Raw genomic sequence first — 17,024 nt, forward strand, 5'->3', positions numbered from 1 at the left:
CGGCGACGTCCGGCCGTGCGTCCGCGCAACTGCTCCGATCCTCTTCATCATGCTCCAATTGTTGCGCTGGATTCTACTTGCGACACTGTTTAGCTTGGACCCTGAATTATTCAGAACGACGCGTTGGTTTTCTGAAGAATCCGACCATGAACGAAAAGCAGCGAGTACTACTCCCTCTTGATCAGCAGGTTGCAAACTCAACCTCCACAGACTGAAGAATTCAAGCTGCTGCAACAAGAACATCTCCATGTGCTCCCTCCTCCCTTAGAATCTTTGCATTTTCTGCTGAAATTTCTTCGTTCTCTGAAGAATCTTGAGACTGAAGAATCTTGAGACGAGACGAGGCGCTGCTAGCCACACGCGGCGCAGGGAGCTAGCTTTGCGGGGAGGCTGCCATGTCGCCGGCGCTCAACTGCGGCCACCCCAAGAACCACCGCGCTCACGCCGGAGGCCGTCAGCACGCAAACTGGCACCTACCTCCATCGCTTCATGTGGCTCGACGATGACGAGGTCGAGCCGAGCGAGGATGGCTGCCGTGCGAAAGCCTGAAGCCGAGGCGCTATAAGCCCAGATGCGGAGCCCTCCCGAAGACACCGTAGGATCTCCAGTGGACGACATCGGAGGACGGTATGCCCGGAAGCCTGGTTGCATACCGTCTCCACCGAATTTTTTTCCGTCCACTTTCCCTTGGCTCGCCGCTCTGCTCGCCTTCTCCGTTGCTCCTCCAGCTTCTGACAGACCCGTTTTAAACCATGGAGTAGAGAATAGAGACACTGGTTCGGTAGACTCTGACGCTCTCTGCACTGGCATCCGTTACCCATCCGCTACGCTTGCTTAGCGTACGTTTTTAATGGGAAAAACGCCGCAGCGGGATACGCCAAAGCGGCCGCTACCATAGCGAACGAGTTTCTCTCCGCCAAATGTAGCGATGTAGCGGGCGTCCGCTACGCCGGGCGCGGCCCCACCATGTCTCCGCTCGCGCCTCGACCTGGACCACCCGCCGCACCCGGGCCTCCGCTTGCCGCGCACGTGTCGTCCTGCCGCCCGCCGGGAGGAAGAGAGAGTAGGAAAGGGGACAGAGAGAGGATGGCCGCGGCGGAGAAGATGAGGTAGGCGGCGGTCGGCGACGATGGCGAGGCTACCGCCGCACAGAGGAAGTTGCCGGAGTGGAAAAGGAAGGGGAGCCGCCGCGCCTCGCGCGAGCTTCCGCCGCCACCCCGAGGCTGGAGCCCCTGCCCCCGCCGCCACCGCAGCTGGCGCCCGCGCGAGCTGGAGCTCCGCCGCTGCGGCCGGCGCGCGCGGAGGGTGCAACGGCCCGTCGCGCATGGGAGGGAGGGGGAAGGAGGAGCAGAGCCTCCTGGCGCGCTCGGAGGAGCAGAGCCGTCCTGCCCGCCGCCCGCTGCAGCACCATGGAGGTCGACCTCCGCCGCTCCAGCTGCTCACCGCCCGCGAGCGCACGCCCCCACCGCGGCCGCCCCTGTGCGCGCTTGCCCGCCGCCCACGCACGTGCTCGCTGGCCGTGGCCGCTCGCTCGCCGGCTGCGGCCGCACGCCGCAGCAGCATGGAGGTCGACCTCCGCCGCCCCCGCTACTCGCTGCCCGCGTGCGCGCATGCCCCGCCGTGGCCGCGGCCGCTCGACTTCCGTGCGGAGCACGGTGGGAGGCCGAGGGGAGAGAGGAGGGGCGCCGGCTGGGGAGGATCCTTCCAGCTTGCCTCCGCGCGCGGTCGAGGAAGGGAGGCTGAGGGAGGGCGCGGACGCCGCCGCGCCGGAGTGGAGCTGGGGGCGCATGCCGAGGGGCAGAGGAAGAGAGGAGAGAGGGGGCGGAGAGGGAGAAGGGGGGCGTCAGTGGGTAAAAAAAGTAAAAAAAATCTGACATGTGGGTTCCGTGGCTGGTAGTTGGTATAGAGGAGAGATATAGAGGATGAATGGCTGCGGGAGAACTGGATATAGAGAAGAGAATCTGGATGACCAGGACGGAATATTCTATTTAGAGTATGACGAGTGCGGACAGCCTTAGGCTCTCTGCACTGGCATCCGTTACCCATCTGCTACGCTTGCTTAGCGCACGTTTTTAACGGGAAAAAACGCCGCAGCGGGATACGCCAAAGCAGCCGCTATCATAGCGAACGAGTTTCTCTCCGCCAAATGTAGCGATGTAGCAAGCGTCCGCTACGCCGAGCGCGGCCCCACCATGTCTCCGCTCGCGCCTCAACCCGGACCACCCACCGCACCCGGGCCTCCGCTCGCCGCGCACACGCCGTCGTGCCGCCCGCCGGGAGGAAGAGAGAGTAGGAAAGGGGACAGAGAGAGGATGGCCGCGGTGGAGAAGATGAGGTAGGCGGCGGTCGGCGACGATGGCGAGGCTACCGCCGCACAGAGGAAGCCGCCGGAGTGGAAAAGGAAGGGGAGCCACCGCGCCTCGCGCGAGCTTCCGCCGCCACCCCGAGGCCACCAACGCCCCTCACGGCCTTCCGACACCGCCTCGCGCCCGAGGCCGGAGCCCCTGCCCCCGCCGCCACCGCAGCTGGCGCCCGCGCGAGCTGGAGCTCCGCCGCCGCGGGCGGCGCGCGTGGAGGGAGCAGCGGCCCAGCGTGCATGGGAGGGTGGGGGAGGAGGAGCAGAGCCGCCACGGCGCATGTGGAGGAGCAGAGCCGCCCGGCCCGCCGCTCACTGCAGCACCATGGAGGTCGACCTCCGCCGCCCCCGCTGCTTGCCGCCCTCCCGCGCGCACGCCCCCACCGCGGCCGCCCCCGCGCGCGCTTGCCCGCCGCCCACGCACGCGCTCGCCGGCCGTGGCCGCTCGCCCGCCGGTCGCGGCCGCACGCCGCAGCAGGATGGAGGTCGACCTCCGCCGCCCCCGCCGCGGCCGCGCGCGCCGCCCGCGTGCCGCCAGCCGAACTCTGCGGATCTCGACTTCCGCGCGGAGCACGGTGGGAGGCCGGGGGGAGAGCGGAGGGGCGCCGGCCGGGGAGGATCCTTCCTGCTTGCCTCCACGTGCGGTCGAGGGAGAGAGGCCGAGGGAGGGCGCGGACGCCGCCGCGCCGGAGCGGAGCTGGGGGCGCATGCCGAGGGGCAGAGGAAGAGAGGAGAGAGGGGGCGGAGAGGGAGAAGGGGGGCGTCGGTGGGTAAAAAAAGTAAAAAAAAATTCTGACATGTGGGTTCTGTGGCTGGTAGTTGGTATAGAGGAGAGATATAGAGGATGGATGGCTGCGGGAGAACTGGATATAGAGAAGAGAATCTGGATGACCATGACAGAATATTCTATTTAGAGAATGAATTTAGAGTATGACGAGTGCGGACAGTCTTAACCCCGCCGGCCCACCCCCAAACAGTCAAACACGAAGGACGAGCTCACTGGTGGTTCATGTTCATCCCTCGAAGTTCTCTCAAATTTTAGGCGCCTAGATTTTAGACAGCCAGGACGCCCGATCATACTAAAGTTTTTTAATGTTAACTAAAATTTAGCCTACCATATTAACACTCCTGTTTGGATAGACTAGTGCTAAAATTTAGCACTTAGAAACAAACATCCTCAAATTTGAAATTTTAATGGTGGCTTTCGTATCAGGCAACAAAATGACGAAGACCCATTCATCGAAAAAGTGCAGGCACAAGCACAATATCTACTTGGTGAACTCAATGGCCCATGTGTTGGCGTAGATGTAGGTCGCCTTGATGCCCTTGAACCCGACGCCGCGGACGAGCTCCTCGAACTCCCTTTCATACCGCTCCTTGCCGCCGGGGTTGTGCGCGAGCATGATCATGTCGGCGTGGAACATGACCTGCGTCTTGGGTATGGCCTCTGGGTTCTTGGGCAGGATGCACTCGACGACGATCACCTTGCCGTGTGCCGGCAGCGCGTCGTAGCAGTTCTTGAGCAACGTCGCGCAGTGGGCGTCGCTCCAGTCGTGGAGGATCCACTTCATGAAGACGGCGTCGCCGGAGGGCACCGACTTGAACATGTCGCCGCCGACGTGCTCCACGCCCGGGAACGGTGGTGGCGCGTCGGAGATGACGTGGGGGAGGTCGAAGTTGATCCCCTTGATGTGCGGGTAGCGGGAGGTGATGGCATGGATGGTGGCGCCGACGCCACCCCCGACGTCGACGAGGGTGCCGATGCCCTCGAAGCCGGTGTAGGATTCTAGAAGCTTCTTGGTGATGATGACGGAGTTGTTCTTCATGCCCTCGTTGAAGACGCGGTTGAAGCGCGGGTCCGTGCCGTGGTATTCGAACGCCGACATGCCGTACGCCTTGTTGAACGCGATGCCGCCCTCCAGCACTGCGTCCTTCAAATAGTACCTGACACAGGAATTGTTCGAGAATTTTTTTTTGTCAAGGCGTGAAATTAACAAGTTGGTTTATGAGCGCGTGGAAAATTGAAAGCAAAGCAGCTGATCACCGACCAGCTCTCCATTAGGACCTTGTCCTGGTTCATGAGAGCGAGCGCGGCCATGGAAACGCCGTCCTCGTTGGGCGTGAGCCACTTGCACACCGGCGCGGCGCCGTACCGCCGCGACAGCTTGCCGTCCTCCCCCTCCTCCACCTGGCACCTCACCACGTCGTAGGAGGCCAGCAGCCGCAGCATGCGGTCCACCATGGCCGGCGCGTCGGGGTTCTTGGGCGCGACGGGCAGCCGCGCCACCACCTCCTCGGGTGCCAGCGTCGCGGCGGGGCCTCCTCCCGCAGTCTTACGGGCGGCCTCCAGGACGTCGAGCAGGCCCAGCTCGATGGCGCTCTTGAGCGTCATGGGGAGGATGGACGACGACGCCAGCTGCAACGCGTACAGACACGCCTCCTCGTCCGCTACTGCGGCCATGTCGGCGGTGGCGGTCCCCATGGCCGGCCGGTTCGATGGCCGCGAGCTGCCGGCGACGGTGAGAGGACCGAGTGGCTAGCAGCGATCGATGGAAGTAGTTACCGAGAAAACTGGAGGTTTTCTTAGAACGGGTTGCACTCCGCACCTTGCATCTACATGCAAAACTAACGCTTATAATGAACAATCGTCTACATGCATAGTAATGTAGAATTTGACCACTTCTCCCATACGATTTTTTTTTTGTTTCGCTCAAATATCCTAATAAGTTGCTGACCAGGGGGGAGACGAAGAAGGGGGTGGAGAATTGGAGATGGCAGAGGACTAGAGGAGACGAAGTTTTTGGATTTACAACGAAAGTGAATAAACAGGTGGCATGATTTGGTTGCAGCATATGCAAATATATAATTTTTTTTTGCAAAACATAACAAGATTTCCTTTCATTCTCTACTAGAATGCTTTGGGAAAATTGGAATATTGCAGGGACCATAGACTGATGGACACGAAGATTCTACAACCCTGCTCCATGGTGGACAACCTGACCCGTGAGGACATGTACCGCAAGGTGTGTAGCAAGAAGTCAGGGTGATATTGTGAATCTGATTAGTTGAGTGCTAAAATCAGGGCTATACCGACAAATCCGTAGACCCTGTGTGAAACTATGAACTAGGGCCCTTGGCCCTTGCTTGCACTTTGCGGCTTACCTTCTCAATCAAACTGACGCCGGCAAACACAGCCACTGCACCAGCTAGGGCGCCAGGCCACGCGAGTGGAACGCCTGGGTGCTGCGGCATGCGAGTGCCTAGCGAAATTGGGAAGGCGGAAGTGCAAACATCGCGACTCGCCTCATGCCTGGCGAGCGGTGACGGCAGAAGCGAAAACGATCGCGCTACGATATGTGAATTGGAAAGAAACACAACGATCGAGCGCATGTTTCCTCTTTTGTGACATATTTGGGCCACAGTTTGTTTCGCATTGGGCTAAAAAACAATTAAAATAAAACCTACAATATAACTATACCTAATATACTGGGTCCCTAAAATTTGGGGATCCAGTGCGGTCGCATGGGCCTAAAAACGGACTTGCCTAAAATCTGCCCAACCAAAATTTAGATAAACCTAGAAAATTTGGCACTCGTTTAGTTGGAATCTAAAAGTAACCCACCTAACTAAAGTGTTATTCTAAAATTACCAAGATTTTCGTAAAAAAAAAGATTATCATGCCCACGTTTTGTTACGCTTACATTTTAATGGGAATGTATCTAGTGCAAACCATGGCCTTTGTGAAAACTCGTGCAAACCACAGCAAAAAAATCGTTTAAATTTACCAAAAAATCACACATGTAGATGATATGATGATACACAATCTTGTAAAATATCTTGTCCAAACTCGACTTTGTTTGTGAGATATAAAAATAACAAATTTCTAATAAAAATAACAAATTTCAAATCAGAAAGCTGTCCAGATGATTTGTTAGAAATTTGTTATTTTTATATCTCACAAATAAAGTCGAGTTTGGACAAGATATTTTATAAGATTGTGTATCATCATATCATCTACATGTGTGATTGTTTTGGTGAATTTAGATGACTTTTTTGCCGTGGTTTGCACGAATTTTTACGAAGTTGTGGTTTGCACCAGATATGTTTTACATTTTAATAGCCAGCCAAGCAGGCTCTTCCCGCATCTCGTATGTCAACAGCAAAATCCATGTATGCTAATGTTTCCTGAACATCCTATTGTGGGTGGGGCAACGACGCTCATCGATGCGATTTCCATTTCCCTTATTCCAAGTGAGTCAATATACCCCATCCTCGAGCACGCGTGCTCCCCCAATTGTACACTCACACAGCAAGAAGCAGCAGCAGCTGCTGCAGCAGCGTAGCCAGCCCTAGTAGTGACACACGTCGGGTTCATCGCCCTTTGCTCTGGCATGCTCGCTTCAGCGGCACAGGCGGGTCCGACAGCGCGCCGGCGACGATCTGGTCGAACACGAACTTGTTGGCGGCCTCGGTGAAGTGCACGCCGTCCCAGCTCACCCTCTTGGAGGGCACCTCGCAGGAATTCCCAACCATCACCCACGTCCCGTTCACCTGCTTCTTCCCGCCGCAGCCGATGCTCAGGTCGAAGTTGTACCGGCCGCCATGGCCGCAGCAGGCCAGCAGAGGGTCGTTAAAGCCTGCATAACATATTTACATACAACACCAGCAGATGAGGTTTCCACGAGCCCAATGTTCAGAGGCTATGCACTGGTTTTGTTTATCGGCCGGGGCGATGGCGCCTTACCGAGCTTCTTGGCCTCGCTGATCAGCTTGTACTTGGCGGTGTACACGTCGACGTAGGTGAACGCGGCATCAGGGTGCGTCTTCCGGAGGCTCGCCACGGTCTCCTTCAGCCTGAGGTTGAAGAGCTGCGCGACCTTGTTGTAGGTGACGGAGCAGCCGGCGCCGTCCATGGGAGCCGCGAGGTCAGGACGGTGGAGCAGCGCGTAGGGCAGGCAGCCGAGCGGCCCCGTGTTATGGATCCAGAAGTACCTTCCTCCGCGTGCGTACACAAACTGCATGTTTGCATAGATTCAAGTAATTAACATTTAGCAGAGAGCATCCATGTACAGGTGTGTGGGCGACCTCTGTCAAACAGCAATGAATGCAATTCAGTTTGTGGTTCGTGTTCTGAGAGCTGCAATGCACCTGGATTATAGATGTGAGCCTCTCCATCAGATCAGGGATTATGGCTTCGACTTCTGCAGTGCTGTTGTTAACAAAGTAGCTCGAGGTGATGTCGTTCTGGCCAATGTCGAAGGTGTAAAGAGCCTGGGAGAAGTATTCTGCCCTTGGCAGGAGCTCCCTGTAGATACCGCCTACATGTAGTTAACTGGATCAGAAATGCTAATGTTTCCTTAAAAAAAGGCTATACAAGAAAGAAAAGATTATTGAGTTTGAAATGGTACCTTCGTTGTTATAGACGTATTCGCTTCTGTTGATGAATTGCTCAAATTCCCAGGACTGCACGTCCAAGGAAATGGGGCTGAAACCAGAGAGGAGCAGCGATGTATTCTGCCGTCTGATTGACGAGCCGGCTGTCGCAAAATTGGCTCCCTGTGTGAAGTTGCTTCCGATAGAGTTGAGGTACGCACTGAGGTGAGGTATTCCCAGGCTTTCAGCTGCATTTGCAAACAAAAAGGATAAATAGCATAGCGAGCAGTGTCATTTTTCCATTTGATAAATGGTAACTGTCTCAACACTTTCAGTTTAAGCATATAGTATGGCTGAAAGCCTGAAACTCCGTAATCAGTAAGTGCCAGTTAGTAACCACATATCATGAATCACAAAAAACCTGATGTTACTAATTGCCACTCCTCACAAGTTGTGATGTACATCAATTTGGCCAAAACACTTCAAGTTGTCAAAAGATTGAGCACAAACATACACTGTGTGCTCATATTCCAGTGCTGTTTCCCCCAACCATAGGACTATACCAAAAGAAAAAAAAAGGCTACTGTCACCCTTTATCCTTCAACTCTGATCAGAATCTTTAAAGTGAAGCATCCATATTTGATATTCCTCCACTGCAACCCAAATCCGATTCCCCGATCATTCCCCATTCGTGCCAGTTTGCCCCCACTATATTTCGACGTACCTATCTGAATAAGGCTTATTTAGATCCCAAAATGCAAAATGCAAAAAATTTATAAATCGCTTGCATGGTGTACTAAATGTAGTCAAAAAATAAATCGCATTACACAAATGGACTGTAAATCGCGAGACGAATCTAATGAGCCTAACTATGACGTGATTAGGCACTAAATTGCTACATTAATGCTACAGTAAATATGCTCTAATGATAGATTAATTAGGCTCATTAGATTCGTCTCGTTGTTTATAGACGAGATCTGTAATTAGTTTTGTGATTAGTCTACATTTAATACTTCAAATATTAAAGATTCCTTTTCAAAAACGCAAAAATGCAAAGAGATCTAAACACACCCAAGCTAATGCTTCTTTCTGTCCTTACCCAAAATCAGCATCCCAAAAGTTGTAAAACCCAAGGAATACCGACATTCCCATTCTCGTTGTGCAGATCAACAGGAGATCTCCACTGAATGTATCTCCCAACAGCATGTCAGCGCCACTCGACCGTAAGCTGAAGATGCTTTACGCGAATCACTGAACTTTTTGTCAGATTGTTTGGGATAAAACTAAGATCGTGTCAGCACGCAGCTATAAACAATGATCCCCGCGCGTTCACGTGTTGGATGGAGACGGGGATGGGAATCATCATTGCCCTAAGCACGGCTGCACACCCTGACATGTATGAGCTCGAATAGAGAGGCACCGCCACGGCCATGCCGGCCCAGGTCTGGGAACCCGTCGTTTCAGGGTCAGGGTTGGCTTGGCTGCTTCTACATGGAGTTCGTGACCAACATGGGTTGGCGTGAGGGATCAAGCAGCAATCTTTGTCTGTTTGCTTCGTCGTCGTCGTGTTCCAGCGGTGAGGAGGAACAGATAAGATCGGAACGCGATAATTTGATGTACTAAAGTTACTGCTATGCAAATATGCAATGCATGAACATTTTCTTTCCACAATTTTCTCTCCAATTGCACGAAGGGCGGCCGGACGAATTAACACCGCATTTACTGGTCCCGGCAAGTGAGGGCGGTAGGTTCTGGTTGGCTGTATGGGTCGATGGGTCCCGGAGCGCAGCGTGCAATCATGAAGGAGAGGCGAGTACGTGAAAAGTAAGGAGTGCACGGTAAAAACACGCGCGCACAGCGCGGAGAGCCGGAGACCATGACCATGGGTCCATGGCGGCGGGTTCCGCAGCTCCTGTCAGCCGGCTGCCAGCCACTAGGTCGCCGAACGGTTCGAGCCTTCGGGGGAGCCGGTGAACGTGCACGTACCGATGAAGTCGATGACGAGGCGGCCGTCGCAGTAGCGGCCGGCGGGCATGCCGAAGAAGGTGCGGCCGTTGGGCGGCGGCGCGGCGCCGAAGAGCGACGAGAGGCCGCCGGTGTCGGAGTTGGAGTCGCCGAAGTTGAAGATGGCGGGGAAGTGGCAGTCCCCGCCGCCCGCGCCCGCGGCCCCGGAGGCCCGCGGCGCCAGCGCCAGCGCGAGCGCGAGCAGCAGCAGCGCGGCTGTCCTAGCCGCCCCGGTAGCGGCCGTGGCCGTGGCCATTTCCCCTCGTTTCTTTGCGCGCGCGTGCTGTGTGAGATAGCGAGAGCGAGAGTGAGGGCTGGGGCGCGGGTGGCGGTGGCGCAGCGGTGGGGCGAGTAGGAAGTAGGGTTGGCAACAGCTATCCGAAATTTGATGGGTTTTTACTCTATTAAGGTACGGGTCTAATCACTTTTCAACCCGCGGATATGCTAACGAGTCAAAAGTTAGATTCATCAGGTTTGCGGGCACGGGTTTGGAACTGTACAACCCGAACCCATGAACCCATGAGTTTTTTTTACCCGAGTCAATAGTCATATTAGCATGTATGCAAGCCCATTTCATAGCCCAATTTGCATCCCAATTCAGCCTGATCCAATGCGAATATATAAGAGACACCAGCCATCCCAAACCCTAAACCTCATCCATTTCCTCCCACGGTCCCACCCCCCCCAACAGCCGCTTGCCCCCAGGCCCTTAGAGCAAGTATTATGAGGGGTGTTGAGCCGGCTGGGTTCCTACGTGGCTGGAGAGAGAGAGCATGAGAGAGAGTGTGCGGGCGGCTGCCGAAATGCCCGCAGTGAGCCGGCGAAATCAGAAATCCTCTCACTGCCAGGCATTAAATACTAGTGGACTCCACCCCATGCATGGTGACCTGGCACCGCTCTCAGCCGGCTGCCGACGAATTCTATAAACCATGCTCTTACAACGGCGCGGCGCCCCTCTGGCGACCTAGCCCCACCCCCTCTGGGGCTCCATGTTTAGATCTTTACTCATAAATACTGTAAACAAAAAAACATCACATCAAATATTTTTACACATGCATGTAGTACTAAATAAAGTCTATTTATAAAACTTTTTGCATGGATGGGCGGTAAATCGCGAGACGAATCTGATGAGCCTACTTAATTCATAATTTGCAACAGTGATGTTACAGTAATCATCTGCTAATTATAAATTAATTAGCATCATTAGATTCGTCTCGCGATTTACAACCCATCTATATAAAAAAAATTAAATAAACTTCATTTAGTACTTTAAATTAACAAGATTCTATCGCAAATTTTTTTTGCGTTGTAACTAAACACGGCCTCACTTGCGTGCGTCTGCACGCTACTGCTGCAGGCAGCAGACTGCAGCCCTTGCAACGACGGCGGCGCGGGCACCGCTAGTTTACGGTTAACCGTAGGGAGAGGATCCCTACGGTCGATCTCGACCGTTATGTTTTTTTCCGTTTTAGGTAAACTTTTCTCGTTTTCTGATTAAAAAAATAAGAAAAAAAACACAGAAAAAATTTGAAGGGCGAAAAGTCAGAAAAAAAACAAAGGAAAAAAATTTGGAGGGTGGAAAAATTTATTGGCAGAAAAAAAATTTCTTGAAAAATTTTGGAGTTAGAAAAAAATTGAAAGAGAAAATTTTACAAAATCAATTGAAAAAAATTTGAAGAGGAATACTTTTACATCCAAAAATAAAAAACTCGAATAAAAATTTTTTTGTTAATTTTTTTGTATCAAACAAATAAAAAAAAGAAAAAAATATCGGCCCCTCCGTTCCCCGCCGCCGCCCCACATCCACCGCGTCGCCTCGCCGCCGGCCCCGCCGCGCCGCGCCTCCCCGTCGCCGCTCCGCCCCAAGGCAGGCCCGCCGCCGCCCTGTCGCTGCTCCGCCCCGAGGCGGCCCTGCCGCCGCGCCTCCCTGCCGCCACCATGGATCTGGCCTGGGGGAAGGGAAGGGGAAGGGGGCTCGCCGCCGCCCCGTCGCTGCTCCGCCCCGAAGCGGAACCGCCGCCGCGCCTCCCTGCCGCCACCATGTATCTGGCCTGGGGGAGGAAGGGGGAAGGGAAGGGGGAGGGGGCCCGCCGCCGCGCCTCCCCGCTGCCGCCCCGGTGCTGCTCCACCCCGAGGCGGGCCCGCCACCGCGCCTCCCCGCTGCCGCCATGGATCTGATCTAGGGGAAGGAAGGAGAAGGGAAGGGGGCGGGGGCGGGGGAAGGGGATGGGAGAGGCGCGGTCGCCATGGGGAGCGGAGCTCCCACGGCCGGAGCCGAGATCCAGGAGAAAAAGGAAGAGAGAGAGAAGAGAGCCGGGGCGGAGAGCTCAGCGGAGAGAGAGTGAGTGGGGTCCATCACGTGGGTCGGTCGTCGACCGTGAGTTGTTGAGTTTACGGTCACCCGCAGATTCATCATCGCGCGGCGGCGCCCCCCTGGCGGCCTGACCCCCTCCCGGCCTCCCTCGCTCGCGTGCGTCTGCACGCTGCTGCAGCAGGCAACAGGCAGCAGGCTGCAGCCCGTGCGACGGGCCCCCGCTCTCGCATCGCAGGGCTCGCATCTCGCCGTGCGCCGCCCGCTCGCAGGCCATCCTCCCTCTGCTGCGTCGATTTTCCGGAAACTGGTTCTACGGTTGACCGCGTGGTCGACACAACTGCTGCCCGTGCACGTGGGGGGCTGGTGGGCCACGCACGGCAGCTCCCTTCACGCCTCCCAGTTTCACTTTTTTTCCATCTTTCCTTTTCCATTCCGCCTTTTCTATTTCTTTTTTTCTTTTTAAATTTTGCTGAATTTTCTTTTGCTAACTTTTGTGTGTTACATTTTTTCCTTGAAAAATTTTTTGTTCCAGTTTTTTTGTTTCTTGGATTTTTTTTGTCTTGAAATTTTGTGTTCAAACTTTTATCTCCAAGTTTTTCTAAAAAAACTTTTATCTCCAAGTTCTCTACTTGAGATTCTTTTGCTCGGATTTTTTAGCTACAGAATTTTTTCATATAGAAAATTTTTCAGATGTTTCTTTCAAAAATTTGTCGCAAAATATTCTCATTCACTTTTATGGAATTTTTATATTTAGAATTTTTCTCTATCATATTTTTATACAAAACTAATCAACAAAATTTTCATTGCATAAAATTGTTATATATTTGTTTGATATATGCTGATATATTGTTTGAGTGGAGCAGGAGAACGAGACGACTAGGCTTAGACTAGGTGAGAGGTGACGTGAGGGGCAGTGGCCTGTCAGCCTAGGCTCTGTGTGCGCTCTTGTGACGTCAATGATTAGGCGGATGCTACAAGCAGAAAAAAAGATGGCTGAGTGGCACGCTGTCTGAAAATCGACTGTACGAAAGCCAAAGTTACGGGCGATCGTAAAATAGTCTCGCCCGTCGATTTTTGGTTTGTTCGATGACCGCAGTGTCATGTTTTGTTAACGGGCACGGGCGACCCGTGGGCGACCCGAGACCCGACGGGCATGGGTCTGGGCTTCAAAATGAATCTGTGATGGGCATGGGTATTTTAGCGGGTCTAATTCCAGCGTCACAGGCACAGGTAGGTGGGCAAAATACGACGGGTCTGTGACCGTTGCCAACCCTAGTAGCAAGCACTGATCCGTGCATAGAGATATGGGCTGGGCAGTGGGCACGCACGCGGTGCCCTGCCTGCTACTGCTAGACAGCGACAACCGATAGAGCGGGCGGGCGGCGCGAGCACGGTGGGACGAGATGGCGTGACATGACGGCGCGCCGCGCTTGCCTTGTCCGGGCCGGTGTGCCGCGCGCTGGTTCCTGGTGCTGGTGGAACACACGATATTGCGCGCTCACTGGCGCGGTGCGAGGCTGCAAGCCGTGCTCCTGCGGCGCGGGGCTTTCGTCCATGGGCCTGCGTCCTGCGACCGGGACACCCGGCTCCACCGAGTAGTAGCGGAGATTCTAGGACAGCCAGTCGACACGTATACCCACCTCTGGATGAGCATCGCAGAGACTAGGCCGTGTTTAGTTCCTGCCGTGTAATCGCAAAAAATTTTTGTGACGGAATCTTACTAATTTGAAGTACTAAATTAAGTTTATTTACAAAACTTTTTTGCACATATGTGTTGTAAATCGCGAGACGAATCTAATGATGCTAATTAATCTATGATTAATCAATAATTAGCGGATGGTTACTGTAGCACCACTGTTACAAATTATGGATTAAGTAGGCTCATTAGATTCGTCTCGCGATTTACAGCACATCTATGCAAAAAGTTTTGTAAATAGACTTCATTTAGTATTTTAAATTAGCAAGATTCCTTCGTAAAATTTTGTATTTTTGCGTTTACGGGGGTGGGAACTAAACAGAGCCTAAACGCTGTGGCCTGAGCTCGCGAAAGGGGAAACCGAATGCTACCATGGCTGTGTTTAGTTCTAAAATTTTTCTCTCCAAACTTCACTTTTCATCTATCATATCAAATCATTTACCTCATGCATGGAGTATTAAATGTAGGTAAATAAAAAAACTAATTGCATAGTTTTGATGTACACGACGAGACGAATTTTTTGAGCCTAGTTAGATCATGGTAGGACAACAATTACCACAAAAAAATGAAAACTGCTACATTGTGCTACAGTGTGCGGTGTAACATTTTTTATCACTATTTTACGGATCTAAACACAGCCCATCTTGTTGTTGGGAGGCTTGGATCTGACGGCAACCAGAAGCAGAAGCAGAAGCAGAAACTATGATTGGGCTGCGCACTACTAGCTAGCCTGAGTCCAGCCCTGGAACCACCATGCGAGCATCAATGGTGCAGTATGCCGCAAAGTAAAAGGGGAAAAATACGGTGGCATGTTATCATTTTTTTTAGCACATCACAAGAGCTTTAATAATTAATAGGGGTTACAATCGTTCTGGATAGCTTCCTCTAGCCTAGTCGGGAAGCAGTCCGACCAAAAGAACTCAGGATTTGACTCCGTGGGCAAGCTTGCACATACATGAGCCGCCACGTTGCCTTCCCTGTTTACATGCAAGAGTTTGAAACTGCTGAAACCCCTACCTAGCTCTCGGATCTCCTGCCAGAGTCCTGAAATGACGTTGCGACCGCCGTCTTCAGAACGTAGTAGATTTACCAACACCAAGTTATCTACCTCCAGGATAACATTTGCATGTCCTTGCACTCCAGCTAGCTGCAAGCCATCTCGTGCTGCCAATGCTTCCCCAGAGCGTCAGGGATATGCGAGTATAAACGAGCTGCTGCTGAAAGAAGGCGACCATCCGAGTCTCTGATCACAACGCCCCCTGTCCCGGTCGCGGAAGATACATGGAAGGCCGAATTAGTGTTCACCTTGATCCAATTCTCCTGCGGTTTGGCCCAGCGGCCCGGCACCCTTGTCGGTTTAACTGCAGGAACTTCAAGGCACAGGAGGTCCTCCACCATGGAAGCCACATGTCTTACTGCCGCACCCGGACTCCAACGTGTTCTCCCATGACGCCGCGCATTCCGTCATCCAGAAAACTTTCGGTGAAGTGGCTGTCACGGGATAGATCGGTAGCATTGTGTTTGTCTCTTCAATACGCCTGGATCCTGTTAATTGTTACCGGTCGATCAGACGTGTTGTTTAGTGTTTGGGGCATTTCTAGGCCATGAAATGAAAGTGATGGTTACCGGTGCAGGAAAACTGAGTGTAGATGAGAGAGAAATATTTATTTTAGAGGATAGAAATAGAGTACCATAAGTGCGTACAGTCTTAGAACTAGAAAGATCTTCTCCTTTTTTTTATACATGCTGAACTTGCAAAGTTTCTTGCTTATTGCTTTGTGCAATCTAAACGGTCTGCACTGTTTAGCAAAGTCCCTTGCTACTGTTACAGCTTTGGAAACGCCCGCTTTTCTCATGGTATTATAATACAAAGTCTCTTTTTATTGTTTGAATATTGTAATTGCTATTAGGAGATTTTTGGATCTACAGACTAATTTTTATCTGGATCACATCAGATGTTTTGATGTCAATTAGATGGACTAAATATAAGCTAGCTATAAACTAATTGCATAAGCTGGGATTAATTCACGATATGAATCGATTGAGTCTATTAAGGGCTGTTTGATTGCTGACCACAGCTCGCCACATCCTCATATGTGGCGGCCACAACCGTGGCGGTGAAAATGGGCGCCACAAACTGTGGCGAGAAATACGTTGGCTAATCAATAGAAAAAGTTGTGGCTGCCTCGTTCTACGAACCAACCAAACAATTGTGTTAGTTTTATGACGCCGCCACAAGTGTGGCGTGGCAAGTTGCACCCACCAACCAAACAACTCCTTAATCTATCATTAGCACATATTTATTATACTATAGCACATAACATGATTAATTTATGGACCAATGAGACTCAATGGAATTTATCGCCTCGCAAATTAGCCTCCATTTATGCAATTGATTTTCTAATTAATTTATATTTAATATTTCTAATTACTATCCAAACCTCCTATGTTATGGGACTAAAGTTTAGTCCGGAAGAAACAAACACCCCTATTTCGGTTTGACTTGGTTCTGCACTCTTGTTTTCACATAGGGTGTAGACTGTAGACATGTTGCCTCACCCTTAAAAAGGAGATGTATTCTTACTTCTCGAGGGAACGTTAACAATGTATTCCTTGTTTTTTCTTATAAAAAAATATTTCCAGGTTGATTTGTGGATTTTTGTTTGTGTTTCAATTTCATTGCAATGTCTAAATTCACCATTGGTTGTCTGCTAGGCCTAAATTATGGCCCTGTTTGGTTCGACGTGGCCATTCTAGAGTTCCTAGCGTGCACGTTTTTCGAGAGAAAAATCTCGCATGCATAGAGTACTAAATGAAGTCTATTTGCAAAACTTTTTTAGGGATGGATGCAATTTTTTTTGACGAATCTAATGACAGTAATTAATCGACGATTAGCTACAGTAATACTACAGTAACCATCCCCAAATCACGCGGTCAAAAAACTCATTAGAATCTTCAGGGTTCCTAGCGCGGGGTTCTGAAGTTGGTTTTGTAAACTAATTTTGTTTGACACCGTAATTAGTAGTCAAAGTGCGTTCTAGCCTATTTCTATACTATAAAAGTTGAAACAATTGAAACCCTTTCTCACCAAAGTTAGGCCCACCATACCCCACATGGAGGCCCCACTTGTCAGGCCAAAAGGCTTGACGAAAGGGAAGGGGAGATTGGTTTCGTCAATATTTTCCTCCAAAATCCTATTACTTTTTACACCAGCAATTTCCTATACCCACTTCTTGTACCCACATATTACTTTCTTTTAGCACACACATACTTTTCTTTGC

At 52.0% G+C, this 17,024-nt stretch overlaps 2 protein-coding genes across 2 annotated transcripts; both read right to left on the minus strand.

Annotated features, from left to right (window-relative positions):
• Nucleotides 1-3,572: 3,572 nt before the first annotated feature.
• On the minus strand, nt 3,573-4,838 carry LOC120658570 (caffeic acid 3-O-methyltransferase-like). Its single transcript, XM_039936835.1, has 2 exons — nt 4,405-4,838; nt 3,573-4,300 (listed from the first exon to the last, which is right to left on the minus strand). The coding sequence occupies exons 1-2, from the start codon at nt 4,836-4,838 to the stop codon at nt 3,625-3,627; spliced, it is 1,110 nt and encodes a 369-aa protein (XP_039792769.1). The 3' UTR covers nt 3,573-3,624.
• A 1,671-nt stretch (nt 4,839-6,509) lies between these two features.
• Nucleotides 6,510-10,070, minus strand: LOC120658563 (GDSL esterase/lipase ACHE). Its single transcript, XM_039936828.1, has 5 exons — nt 9,716-10,070; nt 7,765-7,977; nt 7,505-7,674; nt 7,101-7,371; nt 6,510-6,993 (listed from the first exon to the last, which is right to left on the minus strand). Exons 1-5 carry the CDS (start codon nt 9,987-9,989, stop codon nt 6,728-6,730), a joined length of 1,194 nt encoding a protein of 397 aa, XP_039792762.1. The 5' UTR covers nt 9,990-10,070; the 3' UTR covers nt 6,510-6,727.
• Between the last annotated feature and the right edge of the window lie 6,954 nt (nt 10,071-17,024).

The sequence above is a fragment of the Panicum virgatum genome, chromosome 2N (assembly GCF_016808335.1).
Source record: "Panicum virgatum strain AP13 chromosome 2N, P.virgatum_v5, whole genome shotgun sequence".
Classification (NCBI taxonomy): domain Eukaryota; kingdom Viridiplantae; phylum Streptophyta; class Magnoliopsida; order Poales; family Poaceae; genus Panicum; species Panicum virgatum.

Coding starts and splice junctions, on each gene's coding strand:
- LOC120658570 (XM_039936835.1), bottom strand. CDS start 4,838: ATGGGGACCGCCACCGCCGACATGGCCGCAGTAGCGGACGAGGAGGCG. Junction 4,301..4,404: donor AAGGTCCTAATGGAGAGCTG/GTCGGTGATCAG, acceptor TTCCTGTGTCAG/GTACTATTTGAAGGACGCAG.
- LOC120658563 (XM_039936828.1), bottom strand. CDS start 9,989: ATGGCCACGGCCACGGCCGCTACCGGGGCGGCTAGGACAGCCGCGCTG. Junction 7,978..9,715: donor CCTCGTCATCGACTTCATCG/GTACGTGCACGT, acceptor TTGCAAATGCAG/CTGAAAGCCTGGGAATACCT. Junction 7,675..7,764: donor ATACGTCTATAACAACGAAG/GTACCATTTCAA, acceptor AACTACATGTAG/GCGGTATCTACAGGGAGCTC.